General features: G+C 39.3%; 2 protein-coding genes across 3 annotated transcripts; both read left to right on the top strand.

Annotated features, from left to right (window-relative positions):
* Positions 1 to 1,305: 1,305 nt before the first annotated feature.
* On the top strand, positions 1,306 to 5,911 carry mlf2 (myeloid leukemia factor 2). 2 transcript variants are annotated; one of them, XM_043260462.1, is made up of 9 exons: positions 1,306 to 1,528; positions 2,003 to 2,102; positions 2,186 to 2,294; positions 2,874 to 2,915; positions 3,008 to 3,061; positions 3,323 to 3,451; positions 4,734 to 4,893; positions 5,029 to 5,246; positions 5,395 to 5,911. In XM_043260462.1, the coding sequence occupies exons 2-8, from the start codon at positions 2,059 to 2,061 to the stop codon at positions 5,241 to 5,243; spliced, it is 753 nt and encodes a 250-aa protein (XP_043116397.1). In that variant the 5' UTR covers positions 1,306 to 1,528; positions 2,003 to 2,058; the 3' UTR covers positions 5,244 to 5,246; positions 5,395 to 5,911. The 2 variants fall into 2 exon arrangements, with proteins under 2 accessions (XP_043116397.1, XP_043116396.1); XM_043260461.1 differs by having other exon boundaries at positions 1,306 to 2,102; positions 5,029 to 5,291.
* A 3,598-nt stretch (positions 5,912 to 9,509) lies between these two features.
* On the top strand, positions 9,510 to 22,204 carry atn1 (atrophin 1). The gene is given in 12 exon segments (XM_043261781.1): positions 9,510 to 9,833; positions 13,181 to 13,324; positions 13,631 to 13,732; positions 14,030 to 14,149; positions 14,245 to 16,955; positions 17,609 to 17,825; positions 17,985 to 18,437; positions 18,439 to 19,045; positions 19,048 to 19,479; positions 20,397 to 20,540; positions 20,630 to 20,807; positions 21,485 to 22,204. Coding segments are annotated over 11 exon segments (5,025 nt in total). The 5' UTR covers positions 9,510 to 9,833; positions 13,181 to 13,297; the 3' UTR covers positions 21,519 to 22,204.
* Positions 22,205 to 26,851: the final 4,647 nt, after the last annotated feature.

Here is a 26,851-nt window from a genome sequence, read left to right on the forward strand (position 1 = left end):
ACACACGAATTAGAATGGAAAGAACGTGGTCGAACGGTCTGAGAAATGGTTGCTCTTGTTTTAATATAGCATGTAAAATTAAATTTTACATGCTATGTTAAATCATGCCATTTATAATTGAAAAAGTAATACTATTTGAAATCAACACACTAGAAAGGCTGCTAAACCCACTCTTAAGTATGCATTTTTACCAATAAAGGTTCTTCAATGGCAATACAGAGAACCACAAAGAACCTTTACAATGCATGGAACATTCCACAGAGGGTTCTTTTAAAAGGTTCTTCACGCTGAGAAAAATAGGGTTCTGTTAAGAGCTGTCAACTGAACCGGTTTTGGTTTTACAGCTTGTGAAATCCCTCCTTTTGGAGTGGTATCCTAATCCCATAGAGGGTGAACAGAGAACCAGTTGAATTTTGTGCAGTCAGTAGTCTCTAGACAAACTGCTATGCAATAAATATTTGACACATATGATATGTTATATAATAAACAATGACATATTTGAAAAACCAAATCTGAAATGATTTAAACTGCAATACAATGAAAAGAGCTCGTCAGTGGGATGTGCATGTACAGTCACGTGACCGAATTCGGTAACGAGTGGAAAGATGGCTTTTCTCTGTCGATGAGAGATTCTCTATACTCACGTCCTGCGTACTGCCATCTAGCGACGCGACAAAAAGAAAGGCAATAAATTACAATTTCTGTTTAATCTTAAAATGTATGATTCAGCTTAAAACATATTAAAGAATTGCACTCTTCGCGTTCAATTCCTAGACACTGCAACAAAGGATAGATAAAATAAGTATTTTAACATAATATATGTATAATTATATACACACACATATACATACATACATACATACATGCATATTTTTTTATTACACACACATACACAATCACACATATACTGTTACATTTATTATTTGATATTTTGCACACAATATTGCAAAATCACCAGTACGTGTTATACGTGCACTCGCGCACGAAAAAAGAAGTCCAAATAATATTGATAAAATAAAAGAAATAAACAAAGAAATATTTAACGAGCACTGAAGACATGAACATATTAATCACACCATGCAGCTCGTTATTTCGTCACATTTCCATAACGTACATGCATGCAGTGTGAATTTATGCCCAAGCATCACATTTATTTTGCTCGTAAAGTCAACGGGAGAACCCTCGAATGAACAAGCGGCTACCAAAATATAAAGGGATCGGAGCCCCAAAAAAAAGAGAGAGTAATTTTGAGAGCCGCGCTTAAACTTTTATCTTTCTTCACCGGAATGTACGCAGCGCTCTTCCCCTCCTCTTCCTCCCCCTCCCATCTCTCTTTTCTGTTGACGTTTGGCTTTTGTGCCTGTTTTACTAAGTGCGCGTAATCTTCCCATCAAAAGCATCTCTTCTTCACTGGACTCTATTTTTTAGTGACAGCGCGTGACACGGCATCGCCTCTGATGTAGTGCGTTCCGAAAAAAAACCGCGTGAATCTCGCAGAAGCGCAAGATATTCGCCCAAGATCTTCAAGGTTTTGTTTCCTTTGTCATACTGTCTTCCTGTGCTCATCTGCGGAGGTTATTTCCGTCGGTCCGTCTGCTCTGCGTGCTGCCGTTTTTCTCGCCAGCTGGATAAAAATTCACCTTGACTCGTATCTCAGAAGCCCGCCGCGGTTGTAAACAAATCATTTCCGCACGCATGTTATTATGTTAGGCTAACGATCTGAAATAGCTCGCAGGCTGTTATGGATTAGCACCTGTCTGGAATATTCGACGGTATTCGCCTAGGTATAAATGTTCTGCAGAGCTGCTTTAGTATATCAGGGTGTTTTATCCGTCTCGCTCGGTAAATTGATGGTTTGTATTGTGATTAGGTAATAGAGCGCGCAGGCCGGATTGTATAATTCTCCAGTTGAGACTGTTTTGCATATCTGGCGAAAGGAACTTGATGATTGGTTGACCAATTACGAGCTCCTGAGCTGCTGTTGTGTTGGATTTTGATTAAGGAGTCGGAAGTTTATTTACTGGTGCAAGTTCAACCAACCAAGAAAGAGCAACAACAATGTTTCGCTATTTGAATGATGTGGATGACAGCCCATACATGATGTGAGTATAAGCACTGTCAGCTGTAAGTGCTTTTTGAATGCATTTCGTGACTGTAAAATTGTGTGCGTTATATGTTGTGACAGGGATCCGTTCGCAGCACACAGACACCAGATGAGGAGTCTCTTCGGGTCTTTTGGGATGGACCCGTTTCCTCTCACCCCTCAGATCCAGCATCCACGTACACGTATGCAGGTACACATTGGGGCTGTGCAAAAATGTCTTCCTAGCAAGCTTTTCCGGACCGCGAATGACCTGCTGGAAAATTGTTATCACCAAATCTTGGAATTATTTTTATGCTCTTTGTAAAAAATATATTATTATTGTTGTTCTTTCGGTTAGCGGAGGTTTTGTATTTCTTTTTAGAAACGATTGGTCATAGGCCTCTTGTGCTTATATTTGAGTGAAAGAAAAATAATTTTGGCATTAACTCAGTGATCAGTCAGTTCTAAGCAGAAATACGAAGCCTGTGGTAAATTGTAGTAGTGTTATTGCATTTGTTGGCTGGTCATTTTTGACAGGGAACAGTGTAACAAGGAGGGGGGGTTATCAATGTTAAATTTGAGCCAAATCGGTAAGTTTTAGTTCAGATTGATAACATAAATTAGCATTTTCTGGTAAAAGAAAACCCTGTCTTGGTAAAAATGTACACAACATGAGAGTTAAATGATTAAATGATATTAATCGTTTTGATGCTAAATTCAGGACCTTTTCAGTGTTTGAGTGATTTGGCTTGTATTTAAGATTAAACTGTCCATATTTTACCCTTTGTAGCCACAAGCTGGAGCCTTGGCCCCTTTCGGCATGATGGGAATGGTAAGACATCTTGACGCTTTATACAAAGGAGCTCACTTATTTGATTAGTGGCAGAACTGCATTTTGACATTTGTGTTTGTTTTTTTCCTCAGGGTGGTGGTTTCATGGACATGTTCAGCATGATGAGTGGAATGATGGAGAACATGGTGAGTTCAGATCGGCAGAGCCGAATTATTAAACCCTTACGTTAAGAACATTCTGTTTGTTAATGGTAAGGGTGCGTTATAATTTACAGCTTTTGTGTTGGAATGAGTGCAGACTGTGACTTTTCAAGCTGCTGCCTTTTTAGATTTCACATTAAATTAATCAAGTCTATATTCATTCTCAGTTCTTCAAACAGTTGCGCGAATAGTGTTATCAGTCAGCCTCAATTGTCATAAATTGGTAACTGTTTCTTTACTCTATAGGAACGAATGTCTGGTTCTCCAAACTGCCAGACCTTCTCCTCCTCCACAGTCATCTCGTACTCCTCCACGGACGCAGGAGCACCTAAAGTCTATCAGCAGACCAGTGAATATCGCACTGCTCCCGGGGGTGTAAGAGACGCACGGACACACAGCAATAGATATGAAGGGGAATGTGACAGTGACTGACTCTTGAACCCCAGCCTTGAATATCTGGCCCACAAACTAATATATTTGCCATCATTAAGAATGCACCGGAAACTAATATATTCTGGTGTTCGGCTAAATAGACAAAAAGATGTAATCAATTGTACCATTGTTTGTGACTTGATCAAAATAGAGCCACACACTAATGCAGCAAACATGCTGGCAGTATGGAAGTATTTTAAAGATGCAAAAATCTTTACAAGTATTGACAGCCAGAGATTGTTTAGTACTTCATTGCATGTCTCTGATGAGAAGAGGAAAGGGTCATTGTTGCTGGTCACTGTATAATAATAGAAAAATGGCCTTAAACAATTAGTAAATAAATTTCAGAAGTTATATTTGCTATACATGCACAAATTGCATGTATTCTGACAGCAATGATGAGCTTGTGGAGCCAGGGTTCAAAGTCCCAAGCACAAGGAAAATCTGTGCTGAAAGAGTATCCTTGTCAGTTGCTCAGTAACATTTTACAAGGCATGTGACAAACATCCCAAAAAAGACAACAATAATATTACAACAACAACTCTTAATACATTTATTATAACATTCACACATAATGTTCCAATTGGCATCTGCAACATTATCTAATGTTTTTTTACTGTTTTAAATTAGTTCTAACAAATCTTTTGGTCTTCAACCCTCGTCCCAGTGTTTCATTTTTTTTCAGTTTCTTCTTCTGCCAATAATTTTTTTTTTGCGTGCATCCCCATAATTCTTATCCATCATTAATCTGAATTGAAAGGGTTTTTTTTATTAGGGATTCACGATAATCATTGGCTGATATGCAACGCACAAGCTGGTTTTATAATCGATGTTAAATTCCATCATGTGCATGATTTCATATTGAGCAGCATACAGAGCCGTTGTTCACTGGCAATCCACCCTGATAATGAATGAGATCTGTGCAGTGAACTACGGCTCTGTGTAGTAAATGCTGTTCAATTTGAAATAACAGGGTGGCATTTACCTCGGTACCGGCTTTACTGACAAAATGTGATTGCATATCGAACAATGATTATCGTGCATCCCTAATTTTTTTTATTATTGCAATGATCCCATTATTGCATTTGGCAACTGAAATTAGAAAAAATTAGTGATTGCCTGCTTAATTCCTGATGCATTGTATTTTTTTCTCCTAAATTACCGCATGTAGAAGTGTTGAATCAGCTCTAATTCTTTCTTAAATTGCATATGTGTTTTTGTTTAGATAAGAGAGACGCGTCAAACAATGCGGGACAGTGAAAGTGGCCTGGAGCGAATGGCTATAGGGCATCACATTGGTGATAGAGGTCACGTGATGGAACGCTCAAGGAACCGTCTCACAGGAGACCGTGAAGAGAGACAGGACTTCTTCAACCTAGAAGAGAGTGAGCCAAATCCCTCTTTCTCTCTCTCTCTCTCTCTCTTTTTTTCTCCTGTAACTGCAGGCAACTGCTTAAATATCATCTCGGACCTTTGTGAAGAAATTCTCTTATTCACTATTGTTAAAATCACTCCTTTAGGTGAGGCAGCTGCCTTTGACGAAGAGTGGAGGAGAGAGGTGGGCCGGTACCGCCCCCCTAATGCCCGTAGTTTAGACTATGGGCGTGAGCGGAGTGCAGGGGTTGGACAGCAGCTGGCCCTGACAGCGCCTCCGAGCTCCTCCTCCTCTCCCTCGCCTCGCCACGAGTCACCACGCCACCATCCTCCTCACTCTCGCCCGCGCTACGACTGGTGAGAGGTACGAATCTCACACGGCCCGAATGAAACTTGTCTCTTTGAATTTGTACGTTATACACTGCATTTTTTTTTATTATTATTATTATTATTTTCATTTTTTTTTTTTTTTTTTTTTTTTTTTTTTTTTTTTTTTGTGCATCTATTTGCAGGTGAAGTTATCTAGCTGATGCTGTGAAGAGAGAAGTGAGGGATAGAGAAGAAAATTATAACTGAGGGGTCAAATGTTTGATAGATCTGAACTGTCTCAATATGTGTAGTCAGCTCCTTACAGGGACGTGTGCTGGCATGAGGTATCATAACACAGGCTGAATTTTTTTAGACTGCATCTCTGTTGTGTGGAATTTGGCCTGGCCTGTGTACTTCATACCACGTTACTACTCCCGAAGCATACACACCAGCATTCATCATAATTCAGACAGCTCTTCAACCTTGTGATATATACATACACACAGACATCTTTGTATTTAAATGAATTCTCATGCTTCCAATATTTCAATATCCAAATATTTAATGATACACTACACATATATTCGCGTGCACACACACACACACACACTCACCGTAAAGTCCATATATGTTTGTGTTGACACTAGGGTATCTGTGGGTTTAACTGTACAATGCTGACTAATTAAACTTATTAACTAATAAAAAGACCTTGTTACATCATTGGCTGTGCCGTGTTACATCTATGCCTTGATAGTCAGCAATATGCTTAATGATCCCACTGTTGCTGTTGATGCTGAAGTTTTTTTTCTATACGTATATGCATTACTGTGTCAATTTTGAGTCAGTTTAATTTTGGTTTGTATGCTTTAAAAATAAAAATTAATTGACTTTTATTCTAAGATGAAAAATGATCAGAAGTGACGGTAAAGGCATTTACAATATTACAAAAAATCTTTCCATTTCAAATGAATGCTGTTCTTTTGAACCTATTGAACTTTTTTCCATATAGGTAATAAAAAGAAATGACTAAATCAGCATATTAGAATGATTTAAAGGATCACGTGACACTGGATGGTTACTGAAAATGTAGCTTTGCCATCACAACATATTTTGGAATTGATCAAAATATGAAAAGAATAGTTTTGTTTGCAGTAACGCAGTTCTAAAGCCAATGTTTTTATTACAATAGCTTAATTGTTTGTGTGTGTGGTGTGGTCTCTTATTTACTGGCTTAACTTGGTAATAAAAATGCTTGTGGGTTTAATTTATGTTAGAACAAATATCTCATGCTATAATGTATCTTGTGTGTGTCCGTGTGTTAACGTTTACTATTCCCCAGACTTTTTTTCTGAGTACATCATGGGAACCGTGATTTTTATTTTTTTGTGTACATACATTTATATGCATTTTGTCTGGAATCAAATGCATTTTTGCAGAGCACTCCCAATACATTTTTCGCAAAAATAGAAAAAAATGCTATAATGGATGACCGAATAGTTATTTTCCTGATCTCCCTTTTTTGTTACGTTCCTTTTCCGTTGCTATTTTTCGAATAATTTTTCACATAAAGGCTCTGCGATAGTTCATGATTTATTGTTAGATCGTAGACAGATGTTTGGTAATAGATGTTAACCCTATTGTTCTTTTCTGCTTGATCTGATTTGCTCAGAAACAAGCTCTGGTAATTTTAGCGACATGGTATTTGCATTAGGTTATATAGAGAGAGAGAGAGAGAAATAGATCTAGATTATACTGTATATATGGTACAAACTATTGTAAATATAGTTTATTATTATAGTTAATAACTGATATAAAAATACAGTAATTTATCAGATTTTCTTGTGCCCCATAGCCACATATTTTTTTGTGGTGAAGTAAAAGCCAACACTTAACAGAGTGGTTCATACTAGTTCATATACATCTATGATGCACACTGCAAAAATTCAGACAAAGTCAGTCCTTCAGAATGAAATGAGGTGTAGTTTCATGGCAGATCTGTACGAGGATTTAGTCCATTGTTTTATAAATACTTCTCTAGATCTGTTTGAGCAGGTTATTGCTTTGTTCTTTCCTTTCCTCTGTTTTCAGCTTTTTTTGTTCTCTATTTTTGAACACTCCTTTGTAAATTGTAATCTGTGACTTTCCCCACAGTAGAAAACTCATGAGTAGGCCTACCTGCTGCTGAAGGTCAGTGTGATCAGCCCTGGGACAAAAGAGATGGCTATAAAAAGAAACATTTAAACACTGCTATGCAGAACATAAAGTGAGAATGTTTAAACAGTGTGTCTGATCTTGAAACCATAAGGCATGCATACTGCATCTCTACCGTTGAAAGAAATTGTGTAAAGTTAAAATCCAAAGCATTGTGAACACTTAGTTCAGGACTTAGTTATTTTTTGGTTGGCCAATCAACAGTTCAGCAGTACTGAGTCGTTTCTTTATTTGTATCACTCTGATTGTCTTTATTTGCCAATTTCAGACAAAATATCAGTCTGTGCATTAGTGGTTTATATTATTAGTGGCTTTCGACCGTTACCTCACTGAGCCAGTAGATGGCAACATGTTGCCGTCTTTATAAATAAACGAGTGTATTATTCACTGAACCTATTCCATCAAATTGATTTTGTTTTGGGTTAAGTTCAAACTATTTTTAGCAGAGACATATTGCATAGCAATATTATGGTTCAAATATAAAACAGAAATAAGATCCACCCACTACTGTTGCAACCACATATAAGTTCCTACAGATTTCTGAACATGCATGTGCATAACATGAATATAACCGTGTGCTCCCTTCAGTCCCAGGTTTACAGGTTATTTACTGAATGCTGATTGTGTTATTTTGTACTGTAACAAATTCCAAACCGTAAGAGAACGCCGCTCTCTGTTAAACACCTGCAACAGTAAATCAATGCAAAGTAGCTCTGCAGCCAGTCTCAGCCTCTCGTGCTTCAAACGGTAGATGGGGCGCTTACAGTCAGACAGCAGACATGATAACGCACGCGCACTTCTGCTAGGCTGGTTACCATGGTTACAACACAATGGGAGCTGGGACAGAGGTCTATTCGAAAGGGAAGAAAAAACTGCAGGAGAGAGAGACTGAGGGAGATGGATTGTGTGTGTGTGTGTGTGTGTGTGTGTGTGAGAGAGAGACCGCTTGACTGGTCACTCCACTGCAGTCTTACAAGAAAGTACAGATTTGTGGAAGCTTATTTAGTCTCTTTAATGCCATCTTTACAATGCAAAGGCAGCAGTGAAGCTAAATCCAAAGTGGCTTATATTCCAAAAAAAAAACACAGTTGCAGGATAAAAGTGTGAATAAAATATCTCACGAAATGATTTTTGAACATATAATGAACATAGAAAGGGCATATATAAAATATAAATGACTGAAGTAGGCCTATGCTTCGTCACAACAATGACAAAGACATATTTCAGTACTCTTTTACATTGTGTCTTCATTGTGTCAATTTAAAGCAGGCACAGAACCAGCTCAGAGCCTATCTTGTGTAAAGACACATTAAAATATGTGTCAAATATGTGATATGTGCAACTCATATGGTCCACTTATAGCAAGTAGGGCCTACTCACCTTACTGTGAATAGCTTGTTTGGACACGCGTTAGCCTTATATGTATGTACATAGATATTTTATATTCTTCTGTCTGTTATGTTCATTTGTAAGTCGCTTCTGGATAAATGCGTCTGCTAAATGACTAAAACGTAAATGTGCGTTTTGCTTAACATAATTGTGATTTATAGGCTTCCTGAGAAAGGCAATACCTATATAGTTAATATTATCCAATAGCCTGTGTGGCCTTCATGACATCAGCGGAAAGGAAAGTCGTTTCACAGGAAGAAAAAGATGTCCAATTTTTGACAAAAATTAATATTAAGAAGGAGAACTTGTTCTAAGACAGTGAATGGGCTCCATGTTGACTTTAATTGAGAACAATCTGTAGATTTGAAATGCGCTTATTAAACATGGAAGCTTAGGTTTTGATTAACGAAATTGCCAATTTCAAATAATAACTTTGCAGAAATAATTGCACCCCTTGCTCATTAAGGCAGTACAATTAGGCCCAATTAGTGTCCATTACCTAATCAAGCAGTTCTAGGTTAATTTCCTTAATTAAGTGTCGTAAATCGACAATTAAATAAGCAGTAATTTACACGACGAACAAATAGCCTTATCTCGACATCTTTTCTTCCTTCCCTTTTCCTTGGCTTTCCTTCCCTACCTTGCCCTTTTCCCTGAAGAATAAGGAAAATCACGCCCCTTCTCACCCTCGAGTGGTCGTGCGTCCCTCGCTCACCCCTCCGTGAAGATTTGTGCCCGTACAGACTGCAAAAGAGTGCAAGTCGTCTTGACAGAGGAGCGGGAGAGGGGCAGAAAGAAAAGGGGGTGGGGAAGAATCAAACGTACGCATCAATTTGTACAGTCTTCAGCTGCACCCCGTTTTTCTGCGCCGATTTCAGGGGGAGCGGCAGGGAAAACACTGCGTTATTTGCGAAGCCGCAACAATGTAAATCTTTCCGCGCATCGAGTTGCCTGTATGTTTGAACGCGTGTAGGTCAATGTACAGTACGAACGGCAGCAGGAGAGAGAAAGAAAGGGAGATACGCATCGCTGGATATTATAGGTAAGAAGAGGAGAAAATGGATGCTTATATTTGACTCTTTGGCCATGCTCAGATGGTTCCCCCTTCCTCGCGCACCCGTCTTTGTGCTTTACTAATATGCATAGATTGGGCTGAAATCATATTGCGAATCGGGGTGCGTAACCACGCAGGTCTCGAGTGCTCGCATTCCACGGAGCTCGACAAGAATGCCATTCGCCATTCTGATCCCAAATGTTCCTCATATGAGAAGACTGAAAAGGCTGAAAGGGGGGTTACTCGCGACCCTTTCTCCTCGTCTTATCGGGATTGAATGTGCAGTGCATTGTCTGAGAACTGTAATCCAGAGGTCGTCCAGTTAGTACAGTAGAGCACTGCCTCTGCATGCGTATCAATAACAAGCAGCAGAAGAATGGAAGAAAGGAACGTTGCGGTGCGTGGCCGAGCGATGATGCACGTTCGGGTGTCTAACTCACCCCACCTTTTGGCATTGTGCTTTTACGTGCTAAAGAATTTAGATTCAAAGCTAATTCCAACTATATTTGTGCATATGTGTACGAGAGGGGGAATAGAGTGTATGATTTGTGTTATGTATGTTTGTGGCAAGCCATTTTAACATTTATTGCTTGAAACTAACTAGTACTCTTTTTATATTGGGCTACTTGTACTTTTTAAATTGGTGTTACTAGTCTGTAATCCACTGGTGGTGAACAGTAAACCTGTTTTGCAGTTCAGTTGGTCCTACGTGATAGTAATTATCCGTTATACTCTTATCCCAGAAGTGGCAAGTAACTATTCCATTGTTGCTGATAACAAACTGCATTTTTTTTTCTTCTTTGGAAATTCTGTTCATACCTCTTACATTGTGATGTATTTAGTATGTGTTCCAGTTGTTGCTGTTGATCATGACCTATTTAACTATTTTACTAGTAACTAGTCATTAGGTACTACTATCTATTACATATGAATCAGAATATTTAAATAGTTATTAGCATGTAATTATATTTTATTCTATTATTCAGTACTACCCGAATAGAAACCAGTAGCCTATATAAGATGCAATCCTTTTATTACTGACAAATATAAAATAGTTGGGATAAGAAATTGAACTAGATTTCAATACTAGTATCTTGCTAGTATTACTACTTGTGTGTATCTCTCTCTCTCTCTCTCTCTCTCTCTCTCTCTCTCTCTCTCTATATATATATATATATATATATATATATATATATATATATATATATATATGTGTGTGTGTGTGTGTGTGTGTGCTTATATTAATACTAGTTTCCTATAAGTGGCTACTAGTAAAACTGAAACTAAACAAATATTATAATAGATAATAATAGATAAAACTGGGATATGTGTTAGTCAGAGGTGAACAGTTGAAGCCCACACTAAAGTTCCCAAAAAAAATCCCATTTGTTGTTCCAAGTTAGTCTTTGTTGCCAATCAGTAACATGTACCAGTAACTTTAAAAATTGTGAAGAACAATAATAGTATCTAACCTATAGTAAAATGAAAAAGATACTGGTCTCGAATAACTTTAATATTTAAAAAAAATAAGTAGTGGTAACATAAAAATAGATATTTGACGTAAAGAATAAATGTTTAGATTGCTTGCCATATGATGTGTGCCTGTATGTATATACTGTATTGTAATGAAGGTATTGCTGATTCCATAGCTGCATGTGTTTGCAGAGGGAGAGTGGTAGGCTTTTGGTATGCATGGAGCCTGGCCAGGATTTTGGTAATGGACTCCTGATGAATGAAGGTTCACCTGTAGACAGAGTGCTGGCAGCCTTTATTGTTTGTCATTTGGATATATTACCTTGTGCACACCGTAATTGGATCACAAATATGCTGATTGTACATTTATGGGATATGTACAGTCTTTGTGTGTTTGGCACTAGAAATAATTCTTGTTTTACAAATGAGTATTTTGTTAATTGTGGTCATGATGGAGTAGCCAGAGTATTCAGTGTGTTGGTTGTCAGCAGCCTGTAAATCTGTTTATATGTAATATTTATCAGTACTGTGGTTTTTCTCTTGTGTTCAGTGGTTTGGGTGTAGACGTACATTTTGCAGTTTTGAAGGCAGTGCTAAATACACTCACTCACTTCACTCAGTCTGTTAGTGCGCTATATATAGTCTCATTCACAATAAATGAAGTGTGTGTGTGTGTGTGTGTGTGTGTGTGTGTGTGTGAGAGAGAGAAAGAATAAGAAATACTGGAGTGACTTAGTTAACCTCCTACCCACACTATATATATATTTTTGTCTTATTTATCGTCTTTCTCTCTCCCTTCTCTCTCTCTTTCAAACAAGTGGGAATTTTTCAGCTGCTTTTTTTCTCATGAAGAAATGCAGTGTCTCTCATGGTTTAGTTTAGGATATGGGTCATGTGTTCAAAAGGCTGACGTGCCTCAGAATTTTGAAAAATCATGTGATTCACTACAACTACGATGAGGTTAATTAGCAACGTTATTGTATGTCACTGGATTATTGCATCGTTGTTAAGTGATTGTGTTTGAATTATCCCCAATGTTGTCAGACTTATTTGAAACATCATTCAAGAAGAATATCTGTCCTTAAAATTAAAAATGCATTGCTATCAGTGAGGCAGGCTAGAGACAAGAAGGAAACCATAAGCAGGAAAGAGAGAAAGATGGGGGAAAACTGTACATCTGTGCTGTAAAACAAATTCCGGTCAAAATATCCTCCATTACAGTGGTAGGAATTTCTGCCGAGATAATCAAAATAGTTTGTGTCAAATTTAAAAGGTGTTGGAATTAATATTTAATACTTGAAATGTAAATGGAAACATTTTCATATTTGTACAACAGTATAAAGCATGTATTTGAGGGTATTTACATAAGTGTGATTGAATATTATTAAGCACATTTTTGTGCACATAATATTAAATGTATTTTTGTACATGTTGAATTTAGAGATTTGAGTGTATGTTGATTTTTTAGTGTAAGCAGTGCCTCTCCCTATGCTGGCTGCAGTGGATGGTTTTTGCAGAGCTCCATTCAACATTGATGACTAAAGCTCAGCTTCAGAGTACCACAAACCCTCTGAAGTACTATGCAGTCCACACAAAAATATTTTTCTTGTACAGAATTACTGTTCCCCAACACTGTAACTGCAAGCAGAAGATTGTTTTAAGTGTCTAAATTGTAGACATTGCATTGATTACAGATAGTTTAGTCACAGATCATTTAATCATTGATTATGACAGATATATCTAATAACATTAGATTAGCATTTTGCACTTACAGTGGGCCGATGTCATCACCTCTTCAAATAAATTGAGAAGGGAATTAAATTAACAGTTTACTTCAGTCATATTTACTCTGTTCCCTCCAGGTTTTAAAGATTTAATGCTATGATAGGCAGCCTGTAGGCCAACCATCCTGATTGTGGTCACGCTCCCGCTTTCTGTAATGGCTGACTGGAAGGAATGGACCACATAGAGAGCTAGTCATGAAGACCCGAACCAACAAAGAATCGGTGAGGGCATTACTGCATACTGAGATCAGCATAAAAGGTAGATCATATGTAGATATAAGTCTTTAAGTCAGTCAGAACCATTTAAACCAAGTGCACTTGTGTCTGTTATTAAAAAGTATTTGGATATCCATATTGGAATGTACTATTTATTAAAATGGTATTTTTTTTTACTTACTGTTTTTACAAAACATTCTTTTAGTTCCTACTATTCTTTTGGTTTTTGTCTTACGCTGTAATTTTATTATACTGTTTTTCTTTTTCTTTCTTCTGTTTGCCCTCCCTCGGTCATGTTGGGCATGGTCACAGATGCCCGCTCGCAGTGGACGCAGGAGGGGGGGCAGCGAGGAGAGGAGGGGTAGACGTCCGCACCCCAGCCCCTCCCGAGCAGAGCGCAATGAAAGGCAAACAGTAAGATTTCTTGTATTTTCCTCCATCTGTCTTTATTTCTTTTAATGCATTTTCATTATGATATTCTCCATTGTCCTAGTTTCTTCATCTTTGGTAACCTCATTTGGTTCTCTTTTTTACTTTCTCTGTTACTGGATTCTTTCATCCCTCATTTTCACAGTATGCCACACTAGTGAGAACTTATTTTTTGTTTGTTAAGAAACGTTTTTATTTTCAATTTGCATGTACGCTTGTGAGCAAATTTTGTTTGTAAAAATGCAACTGACTTACATCATGATTAAAAATTATACTATTAAGCAAAGAACTGGTGGAGAGGAAATGGCTGTTGGACGTTTCAGCCGGAGAGCTCAAGGCCATGATTCATCAGAAAGTGAAGGGGAGGAGCATGTGCCACCTCCCAAAAGACAGAAAGTCCAGGTACTGATAAAATATTAGAAACATGAATTAACATGAATTAAACTCCTCAAGGTTGATCTTTTTTTTAATATAATGATATTTGATTTTGCCACTAGGACTCATCCAATCCCCCAGCCCCACCCCTTTCAACTAACACTCCGACTTCAGCTCCACCTCCAACTTCAAGCAACAGTCAATCAAGAGAAAGTGACAATGAGGATGGCCAATCACAAGGCAGTCGGAGCTCAGTTGGAGGCAGCTTAGCCAACAGTAGTAGCAGCATAAGCAGTGGACGGGACATTGACCAGGACAATCGATCCTCTTCTCCAAGTCTCTCTGCTTCCCCCTTGGCCAGTTTGGATTCTGAATCTGACTCTCCAGATTCCCCAAAGCAGGGTGATAAAAACAAAGATGGAGGAACATCAAAATGTGCAGCAGAGGATCGGAGAGGCTCAGGGAGAGGTGAGGATAGCAGACCAGAGGACCAGAGGGACTGCGAGGGAGGAATGGAGGGAGATTTGTCTTTGTTAAAGTCCTCATCCTCTCTATATACATCTCATCGTGGGATGGTGGACAATACAAGTGAAGCGAGTAGCAACAGGAAGTCATATTTTCCCCTAGATTCCAAACTTGCAAACAAAGTGGAGTTTACAGGTCCTAGTGGTCCTGAACCACTACACACCTGTAGTCGCATCCCTTCAAAAGCAAGCACTCAATGTGGGAAACCTGGGGTGGGAGGAGCTGAGTATTCCCATGGGAATTCAAATGTGAGTCATGGACCGACACTCCCACCTCCACCTGCCCTGAAACCTCTAGAGGTTGGACAGAATGCTCCAGGTGGGGAAAGTAAAGCAGACAAACCAGAGAAAGGTGATAAGTCTGTTCCACCCTCCTTGCTTCCACAAAGTAGTACCATTCCCCAGCAACCTCCTCCTCCCAACACTCACCATTACACCCCCACCAGCTGGTCAGGGGGACCTCCCTCTAATTGTCCTGGCAACTGGGCATATGTACGTTATCCAGGTAACCATCACACTCATCCAAGCCAGCAGCCCCCAGTACAGCAACAGCTGCCCTCTGTGTACAATTCTCCTTCTTCCACCCGACACTCCTCCCACCCACCTTACCTATCTCATCCTCATCCCCACTCACACAAAGAGTTCTTGCCCAGGTATAGCACTGCAGCTGAGCGGGAGAGGGGTGGGAGGGAATTTGGCAACAGAGACTTCCCTGCTAGTAATAGCAGTAGCAATGCAAACAGCAACAGCAGTAGCATCTGTGGTAGCACTTCTGGTGGTGGAGGACCCAACTCTAATGTAGGCCGGGATTTTGGGAATTCTCTACCTGGACAGAACAGAGATTATAGTGCAACCCGGGATGGACCTGCAGGATCACAGAGTGGTCGGGAATATGGTCCAGGTTTTAGAGATCGGGATCGAGGAACTGGGAGGGAATTTCCTTTGCAAAACCAGCAGCTTCAAGCACAGGGCAGAGAGTTTGGAACTGAAAGCTCCGGAGGGGGTGGATGTCATCCAAGAGAAAAGGACAGTAGGTGGGGGGATTTAGCAGGCCAGGTTAGGGAGGCAGGGAGTAACACTTATGCTGGTAATGCCAACCAAGCCCCTGTAGGTGCCCCACCATCTGCTTTGCCTTCGGCAGCCCTGGTGAACCGTGACCCAGCCGGTTCACCACAAAACAGCTCTGGTCATCCTCCCTTTTCCTCTGCAAATTCCATCCCCACAAATAGAGACTATTCTTCACCAATGGATGCAAATGTGCAGCAGACACTACAAGGACAGACCCCCCAAGCACCCTCCAATAATGCAGACCTTCCGCCCCCTCCACACTATTTAAGAGAATACCCTCCTCCAGGGTCAAAGGATCCCTACCCTCCCCCTGGATCGACCTCTTCTTCTGTTCCACTTTCTGGTGTGCCAAGGGAATTTCCGAGCCCACCTGGACTGGCCCCAAATCTTACTCGGGAGTATCCTGGAGGACCTCCACTTCCACATCACCCTCACTATCCTGGACAGACAGCCCTGCCTATGCAGCACAGAGACAGAGAGAGGGAAAAGGACAACACTACATCTGCTCTTCATTCAAACCGCAATCACCCTCCTCACCCTCCATCCCTTTCTCCTTCATCAAGTGGTTCTGGACCTGGTCATCCCAGCTCTACTTCTTATCCCCCTCCACCTCCTCCACCCTCCACTAGTTCACATTGCCAGCCCCCATCCATTACATCCCTTCCAGGCAATCATGCTCGACAGGGCACATATTCTTCATCCAATCAGACTCCACCAACCCCGCTCTCTCCTCTTCCCAGTCCCTCAACCAATCCAATGGGAGGGTTTAGTCCTTTTCCATCAACATCTGCTCCTTCTGTACCACTTCCTGCATCTGGTGTCTCCACCTCTTGTCCATCAGGTTGTAGGCCCACTCCTTACCATGGCACTTTAAGCAGTCATACTCCTTTCAGTAGCTCTTACCATGGCAATGGTAACCATGGAAATAGCAACGCCAGTGGCAATGCTCCCAACAACAGCAATAGCACTAGCACTCCATCATTACTGCATTCCCCTCAAAACACTAAAGTACAACCGCATCTCAGTAACCCTAGTCATAACAACACTGCTTCAACCCCCAGCACATCTGTTGGAGTAGATGGTCACTCAGATTCATCTTCTGGCCCAGTGCCACCACCTGTCATCAAGGAGGAGCCAGTAGAGGAGAGGGAGGACTTGGAGAGCCCTCCTCCAGTTCTCCAAAGTCCTTCCCCAGAACCAAAACCTGTTGACATTCCAATTCATGCCAGCCAATCAGCTCGGTAAGACTAGGTGTTTCATTTAAATATGATAAAACATCATAAACAAGTAAATTAAGAAGAAAAAAAGAACTGAATAATCATGCCATTAATAGAGATGCACAATATAATTATTTATATTTATAATTATTTATATTATATTATTGCTGATATATAATACGTCATATTATTGACTGAAAGCCTTCTGCTGAACTCTGTGTAGTTTCAGCCACATTTAGTTTGTCAATGTATTAAATTAGTTTAGCTAGCTTTCTATGGTTGTGTTTAAGAAATCTTACAATAACACTTTTACATGTCTTAGTCAGGTGTACAGTTTTTTCATTTTTTGCTATTTTATTATAAGACAGTATATATTTACAGGAAACAAGATGGGAGAGTGAGGGGAATGGACTCAAACTCGGGTCACACAAAGTGCAATGGGAATATGTCGGTATACGCTATATGTCGGTTCACTGCCCACGGGGCTATTGGCATCGAAAACATGTACAGAAATCTATACTCAGTTGTCAGGGAAACACAAGAGATTATAAGATAACCTAATGTGCTACCTGATATAACCAAAACTTGGTTCCACATGATCGGGTAAATGTGTTTTAATAGTATTGACATGTGAAATGGTTTACCTCATGAAAAAGATGATACCTCTCTGATTTCAGGTTCCACAGGGTTCTTGACCGGGGAAGTGGGAACTCTTGTGCCCGGAGTGATGTTCTGTTTGTTCCGCTTGATGGTTCTAAGCTTTGGAAAAAGAGAAATGAGGCCATAGAACGTGCTCGTAGAGAGGTCGAACAGCGAGCGAGAGACCTGCGAGAGAAAGAGCGGGAAAGAGAGAGAGAAAAGGAGAGAGAGAGAGACCTGGACAGACATCTTCAGGTAAGGGACAGCAGAGCTTGTTAGTAGTGTTTCAAAATAAAGTATTCCAGCAATCTCAGTATTTTTTTAACATTCTTAAAACTAAATTCATGCACAGATTATTGCATGTTATTGCAACAAACATGTTTCTCATCCTAACAAACATGTTTCTCTTTTCAGCAGAAGGACAGTAGCACAAGTGCAGGATTAGGAGCTACAGCTACACGACAGAGCTCTTCGCTCTTCTTTCCTTCTTCGTCCTCCATCCTTCTAGACCCTTCATCATCTTCCTCATCCTCTGTGAATCCCTCACACCCGTCAGCCCATCCACAGCATCACCATGCCCACCATGCTTCACACCCCCATGCCATTCACCCCTCTCATCCTCTGCATCCTTCTCTTTCTCATTCCATTCCTCATTCTCTTCTCCTTCCTTCCATGGCAGGGGGCTCTCCAGTTGTGGGAGGCCCTCAAGGTGCTCTTGGCATTGGTCTTGGGGGCCCATATTTGGGGCCTGATACCCCAGCCCTCCGAACCTTGAGTGAATATGCCCGTCCTCACACCATGTCTCCACTGAGCGCTGCCAGTCGCGCGCAGGTACACCATCCCCACCTTCACCATCACCCTCACCCGCATGCACATGCACATGCATGCACATGCACATGCTAACGCTCATCCCCATGTGCATCCTTCATTTTTCCTGTCCCAATTCCAAAACCCAGCTCTCGCACACCCCCACCACCTTCCACCCGACGCCGCCACGGCTGCTGCCATTCTGGGCTTTTTATATGGAGGTGGGCTGGAGGGAGGCCCCGCCCATCCAGGGCATGGTCCTGGACATGGGGGGTTGGCTGGGGCGGGGCTTGGAGGAGTGGGATTCCCTCATGCTGTAGCAGCTCAAAGAGAGCGCGTGAAGCCAGGATTTGAGTTTAAGAGCGAGGAGCGTGTCTACACAGCTGGAGCCTTAGCCGACCCGGCAATAGCTTTGTCACACGCACACTCGCACACACACTCACACTCCTTGCTGCTGGGGGGCGGGGCTGGAGGCGGAGCTCCTGGTAGCGAGGTTGCCCTTTATGGTACAACTCCACCCCCTGCACCACCCCCTCAAGCTTTAGCCGCAGCAGCTAGGAATCCAAATCCTGTCCCTCCACCTCTGTCAGTCCCACCCACCTCCTCTATTCTTCCAGCCACACTCCCCGCCCACCAGGCTCCAGCCGGAGCCCCAGTGACACCAGCAGCCCCGCCCCTCCTCCTCAACCACCTCCCCCACCACCTCCTCCTCCTCCAACAACCTCATCTCTTCATCACCCCTCTTCACATTCTACCTTTCCAAATACACACCCTTCTTGTCAGCCCCCACCCCTCCCAACTCAGGCTACGCCCTCTGAACGATATCCCACTCCTGTTCGTACTCCTCCCAGCACTGAGCGTGCAAGGAGTGTGGATAGGGAAAGGGAGAGAGTGATGCCTGCCACAGAGAGGGAGCGAGAAAGGGAGAGGGATAGGGAAAGGGCAGGGACAGGTGGAGCAGCAGCAGGAGGAGGCTCAGCGGCTGCAGGAGGCACAGGAGGAGGAGATTCTCTTGGCAGGCTACAGATGCTAAACGTGACTCCTCATCATCACCAGCATTCACATATTCACTCTCACCTACATCTGCACCAGCAGGACACAGGTATTCACCATACACACACACACTCACACTTTACACAGCACACTGTATCACAGAATAGCAAATTAAGAATATAGTTCTGTCAATACTAGGGATGGGCCAGGATGGTCGATTAGTCAATGTTAATAACCAAATTAAATAACCAGTTGAAATTCAAACATACTGCTGACCAAGGAAACGAAAAAACAATACATAACAAAGGAAAAACAACACAGCAAGATACTAATTGTGAATTAGTAATTTTTAACAAATTATGTCATTTCTCACCATTAAAAATTAAGTTCCCATCTTAAATTGCATAATATTTTTCGTCATCCATACAAAAATAATAATAAACAAAATAATTAAACTGCCTAATGATTTGTAATTCTTTTAGATGCAAGCACCCAAATATTGTCATTTATTCACCCTCATGTTCCACATCTATACTCATTTTTTTGTGGACAAAAACTATATTGCTTTTGTGAAGCACAAAACAAGATATTTTGAAAAATGTTTTGTAGTGTAAGTCAGTAAGGTCCAGCGTTACATTATACTGTGTTAACTCAGTATAAGGACGAAACAATTGAAAGATTCTTCCAAATATTTAATTTTGTTTCCCACAGAAGAAAAAATTAAAAGATGTAGATCTAAAACATCTTGAGTAAATAACTGTTTTTGAAAGAATTTATCTTATTAAGGCTGTCGGGATAACAGCACCCATAAAAGTATCACTTCTGTATCAAATTTAGCAACATCAACAATACAGTTACTGTCAGCTAAATGTCCAGTTTCACTCTGAAAGTAAAATGGGTTGCGAACAACAAGAATAATGGCAGCACTGTTTCTGTGCAAAGAATTTTTACCTACAGTGCCACTGGGAAACTGTGCTACTCTTATTAAATTTCCCACTTTTGTTTTGTTACGTATTTGGGTGGCAGCCGCGGGAGGGGTACACCCCCTGATGGATCCGCTGGCATCAGGGTCTCCCCTGGCCCGTCTGCCGTACCCAGGGGCTGCTCTTGGGCCTCCCATCCTGGCACACTCCCTCACTGACAGCGAGGTGCTTCGACAGCAGCTCTTTGGTAAGAGGTGTGATGATGTTCCGTAGCGATGTATTTCATTGTTTTACGTGCTAAATGATTTCTGCACTTGTTTTGCATGTTGTGTACAGGAGGTCCTTTCCGTGAGATGCCCCAGTCCTCGTCTCTGGGTGGATCCATGTCTGCAGCACACCAGCTCCAGGCAATGCAGCAGGCTCAGAGTGCCGAGATTCAGTTCCAGAGACTTGCCCTGGAACAGCAGTGGATCCACCACCATCATCACTCCCTTGCCCAGGACGAGTACTACAGGTCAGTGCATATATAGATACATATACTGTATACCTAGCTCAGTATCACTGGTATTGGTACCTATATTTTGAGTTTTCCTTTTTTTTATAAAAATAACATGTAAACCTTTCACGACAGACCTACCATGACTTTGGAGATTAAGCGATTCTGTGAAAGTCACAAATTATTGAGATGTCACCAAAACTGTTTAATAGGCAAATTCAGGAGAAGAACTACTCCACCCATAATCCTTAAGAGAAATCCTATTTGCATTCACCAATTAGAGATATCTCTGTTACCATGGAAACGACAGCTGCATAAAAAGGGATCTGCAGTGAACTTCCATTCCCATCAAGCATTGCAAATGATGTAATGGAGTTTCAATACACTATAAAATCATTACTCTTAAAAATCAGTTGCTGTAAGTCAACAATTATGCATCGTACCATCATTTTCTATTCAGTTTTTCATTAGCAATGACTCACAAGCTGTGTAGTTCACTATTTGAAATTGCTTATTAAGTATTATTCAACATTAACACGTAAGGCTAATATTTTGTTCGTTTTGTTATTTTAATCAGTACAAAATTCATCAGTGCTGTATCAAGGATCGCCGATAACTACACAACCATATCAAATTTGACGTCTACAATGCAGTCTTTTTGTTCTTTCATCTTTGAATTTTGCCCTCCATTGCAGCCACCTAAAGAAAGAGAGTGACAAAACGCTGTGAGGAACACAAAGGACATGAAGACAAGAAAATGAAGAAGGGATGAAGTGCAAATAAAAAGAAACAATCATGTCGAAATTCAGCACTGAATGACAACAAATCTGTATAGATCTTTGGAATGTGACATCAGAACACATATCATTCAATCTGAACATAAATACAGGTGCAACAAACAATGTGTATATTCCAAAAAAGGTGAGATTTATAACTCTGGCACACACTGTGGCACTGAACGGTTATTCCCAAATGTCCCGGAGGATTCCTCATTGTGTTATTTCAAACACCAGGCTGAGGAGTTTAGGCCGAGGATTAGTCTATGTACACAACATTATGCCAGAGAGAATGTCTAAAAATCAAGTTCACTTTTATGTCTTTGCATGTAGCTAGATACTAAAAGCCCAATGGGCTAAAACTCTTGATCTGTTTTAATTTTTTTTCTTGTTTGTTTGATTTTGGAAAACTTTACCGCTCTGAAAGAGTGTTTATGAAAGGGTGCATGAGATGAACAGCTTACCTTCATAATGTTTCTTTATCGTGTTCTTATTAAAATTATTAATGTTGTTTGTTTGTTAATAATTATATATAAACATTATTTTTTATTATTTTTTTACATTTTCATGGTACCGCTGTTATTTTTTTAATTTTTTATGTTGAATTTACCTTGTGGGGAAAAAAATGCAAGATAAAAACATAATGAAAAAGAAAAATCTGGAAATAAAATACCATTTTTTTCTATAAGTCTTTGTATGTGCAGTATTGTACTGTGTGCTTGTGTGAGTCTTGTATGTATGTATGTATGTATGTATGTATGTATGTATGTATGACAGTCAAAGTGGCCACAAAAATTATTTTCACTTGATTTAACTGGTTATTCGTAATGAAAACAGTATCTTACTTCTTCCAGAACTGAAACTGTGACATCTGACATGGAAAGTATCACAGTAAGTATAGCTGTCTCATTTAATATTGTCACATTTTCTTAACAGTGCTGTTGTTTGATGCATAAACAACCAAGTGTATGGTTTTCTATTCCTGTTTTGCAGTTGTGGGGAGTTGCTCACTGTATGAACACAAACCACAGAGAGTCAAGACACTATTAAAAGAACAGGCCTTCTCAAAATACACACACACACACACACACAGAGTTTCCAAAGAATATCGCATCCCTTAGGACGCTTTTGTCTTTCTCTTTTCTCTTTCTTTTGCTGTACACACATAAGGAATTGCATAAGTGTGGCTAATAAGAGACACATGCAGCAAGCGTGAGACAGAATCATATCGCTGCAGTGAACAGCAGTCAGTGTGGGAGGGAAGGAATGTAAGACAGTGCAGAAAAGAGGAATAGACTAAATAAAAGAGAAAAGGAATGTGTTTTACAGTTGTTCGGCTTTAAGCTTTTTTTCAGCCATAATTTGAAACTGATTAACATAACATTCAATGATACAAAAATTCTGGTTATACTGACAAAATAGCCACTAGTTGGATTTAAAAGTAATGTTCCTATAATTGCAAAATTGGGAAGTAAATATAATTAAAATATTATTATATATATATATAACAAACGTTCATGGACCATTTTTGTTAAGCTGGTTGAGCCCCATATAATACTTAATGAACAAAGAAAATCATCATTAGCCTAATATTCAAACGAACTCTAACCCTATCTTATGTGGTGTAATGCAAACGGTTTGTTTAGCTTGCAGTAAAATGAATCGTTTTACTTAGATTTGTTTACAGCTATTAGGCAGGTAATTTGAGCATACTGTGTTGAGATGATTGGAATAGGAGTTGTTCAACGCATCATATGACATTTTGGAGCCTCAGGAATCGTTCTGCCCTCTCTGTGAAATGCAAACCGAAAAGTGGGTCAATGATTTCCAAGTCACCTTGAATAAGTGTGCCAGAAAGACCTACATATGCCTACATAGATGTATCATTAGATGTCTGCGCCATGAGAAACGACCTATTGTTCCATATTAGTGAATAATTTACAGAAACCCCACCAAATTCAAAACGGCTCTACTCAGCCCGGATGAAATCATGTTGAAAGAAAAAATGTAATCATCAGAAGTTCAGTTGAGAGTGAAATGCAAATGTGTACATAAACAGACAGGAAACCGCGTGACCATGGTGAAACACACACACAAGCACAGATGTTTGTGAAGAAGTTTGAGGCGAGCTGATCCTGATTCAGTGCACCGTTAGATGGCAGCACTACCCCGTTATGTACAAGCAAAAGCACTGTCTAAACATCTCCGGGACATTGACGCTGTGTTCTGGAAGTTGAAACATCATCATCTTTCCTGAAATGAATTTTGATGAATTTTTTTTTTTTTAAATTTTGAATTTTTTTTTTTTTTTTTTTTTTTTTTTGAAAAATGACTTTTCTTTGATATTATAGACCAGATATTATAAAAACATGACTAATAAGACTAATACGACTAATAATGTAACAAGAATATGAATACATCAATAAAAAAGCAAGAAATGTTAACAAAAACGTATTTAAATTCACAGGAGGCGCAAAGTTGCAATTACTTAATTACTGTTATTTATTGCACAGTAGAGATTAACTAACAAATGGTATAATAACTGAAAAGGGAATATGGAAACCAGTTCCCTAAAGTGCAGAAATTGTTTCGCAGTTATAAAAAGAAACACGGGTCATACTGAAATATACAAAAATAAACATTTATTTGAAGTACTACTTAAGTACAAAGCACATTTCTTGCCCGGTCTTCTTTTTAAATGTACCTAAAGCATAGTTATTCCACTTTAGCACAACTCAGCACAATTAAAGTGCATTAAGTACAAACAAATATATTGTTCCAATGTAGCACAATTTAGCAAGTTTAATACACCCTGTATTAACCTTGTTAAATTGTGCTACATTGGAACAATATTTTTTTTACAAGCTGGTATATAGTCTGTTGTAGGAACAATAACTCCAAACTGTCACATGTCTCCTTTACCTCAGACGAGCTGATTATGTACCACTCCCTTGTTCATTTTTGCACCTCTGACAACATTGCTGAAAATGAGGAAACTGACGGATGTTTCTGAAGGATCTAAGGATCCAAATGCACCAAACAGTGGTAAGCACTGGCTAAAGTGAATCAATTCATCTTTGAACAGCACCAGATGATTCCCTAATGAAAAGAAAAAGAAAGAAAAACATGAGGTACAGTGTTAACATTTAGTCTGACTGAAGAAGGAGGTCATAAAGTCACGACTGATACCTTAGATGATTATGACTGTCATAACAAAGCCAAGTAGCACGAAGCCAGTGACAGAATGCGTCACAACATGAGTTCTGCCTTTACTTGCGAGCTTCACCACAGCTGGTTCTATAAATATATGTCTGTGGGTGAGTGATAGCGTTCGATAAAATCAATGAATGAAACAACTTCACGCAAGCCTCTCACCTTCTGCTACCATTTCAACAGGTGCAATGGGACAGTTATCTGAGGAATAAATAAACAAGTCTTGCTTATTTTACAAATGCCATTAAATAAAAATAAAGTAATCAAAAAGCAGTGCTCAACATAGCTCTAAGACTTTAAACTCAAATGTCTACCAAACAAGGAAGTGAAAGGACCAGTACTACTCACAGTTACATTTGGTCACGGAGAAAACCTACGGAATATTTAAAAGATTTAGGGATAAGTATTTAGACTAAAATGTTCATCAGATATTATTGCCATATGGGATTGGTAAAAAAAGCCTACCTGAAGCGCCAAACATTCAAGACTGTATGCAACATCATGCTGACATCCTTTGGTGACAATCATTTGTTTTTCAGAATGCAAAACCACTTGGTGGAAGATATTCCCCCTCTCATCAACCAGCACAGTATTCTGCTCAAAACAAAAGAGAGAATGTATTAAAAAGATGCATTATATAGGGAATATGGTTATTGCTCCCACTTTTCACAAAAGTTTGGAAACCCAGTGCACACTTGTGCTTACAGCAGCGGTCCATTCAGATAAGCAGCCGGGTGCTGGTGGCGGTCCAGAGATGATATAAGCAACAGACCGATTCTTGTACACTGACACAGCGCACATTAGATTGGCACCAATTCCCTCCAAAAGTAATGCTGCACGTGTGGGAGATTGCAAAGTATAGGTATACTTAGTACAATTGAAATGACGCCATGTGTTTCCAAATTAATAATCATAAAAATGTATAAATACATTTTTCATTATTATCTGAACTTTTCAAACAAATGGAGGACACATTCTGAGAAAGCAGATATGGGCTTACAATGCACTTACCAAAAAAGAGGACTTTCACTGTAGCTCCCATTGTCCTGTACAAGGTTAGACTGATAAGTGTTTTTAGAGCAGACATCATTCTCTTTTATTACACTTGTTACTATCGTCATTGATGACTCACAGGGACACCATTTCCTGTTTTTGTCTGTGTTCTTGGCTTTTGTCTGTGTGCTTTCCTCATAGATTTAGCTACTTTCGTTTATGAAATACTTTAAAAAGCAATGCTAATTTAAATAGTTTCTCCATTTATGTTAAGTAATAGGCACTGGAATTTTGCAGCAGTATTGAGCACTATTGAGTTACAATTGAACTTTTGATAACATTAACGCTATGAGGAAGTGCACTCTTGCTCTTACAAAGGCCTACATCTACTTCTCTGCAATTTTAAGAAAGTGCTAGCTTTTGTTACAACCTACTCCTACCACAGTGGGGGGCAAAATAAATGAAAAAAACATTTAAGGCATTTAACTTTCATGAATTTATTGCGTAAGCAAAAAATATATACCATGATATCACAAACTGCAATCTATAGTCCAACAGAAGCACCCTGGAAAATTGTATAACTTTGTCAGCACATATAATTAACAAGCATGATACATGTAAGTCAAGACATTTCCTCAAAGATTCCACATGCTCATATATATACATATACACATATTCATACACACACACACACACACATACATACATACACATATATATATATATATATATATATATATATATATATATATATATATATATATATATATATATAATTTTATTTATTTTTTATTTATAACTATACATTTATACTATATGTAATACCAGATATACAAACAGTTTGTTAATATTCTGTTTTACTTCATATTTTATAGATTAATGATTAAATAACAATATGGAGTAATATAATATAATATAATATAATATAATATAATATAATATAATATAATATAATATAATATAATATTCAGAATAATGTGTAATATAACCATAACAATAAATTATAATAATAATAATTTATAATAACATATAGCTTCCACAGCTATATTACATTTTTCAGTGTTATTTAAAAAGTCTTAT

This window comes from Puntigrus tetrazona, chromosome 16, assembly GCF_018831695.1.
Source record: "Puntigrus tetrazona isolate hp1 chromosome 16, ASM1883169v1, whole genome shotgun sequence".
In the NCBI taxonomy this organism is placed as follows: domain Eukaryota; kingdom Metazoa; phylum Chordata; class Actinopteri; order Cypriniformes; family Cyprinidae; genus Puntigrus; species Puntigrus tetrazona.

Bases quoted from the DNA above. Each gene is read 5' to 3' on its own strand.
- mlf2 (XM_043260461.1), top strand. From the start codon at position 2,059: ATGTTTCGCTATTTGAATGATGTGGATGACAGCCCATACATGAT. The intron at 2,103-2,185 runs GTGAGTATAAGC...ATGTTGTGACAG, and splicing joins GATGACAGCCCATACATGAT to GGATCCGTTCGCAGCACACA. The intron at 4,894-5,028 runs GTGAGCCAAATC...TCACTCCTTTAG, and splicing joins CTTCTTCAACCTAGAAGAGA to GTGAGGCAGCTGCCTTTGAC.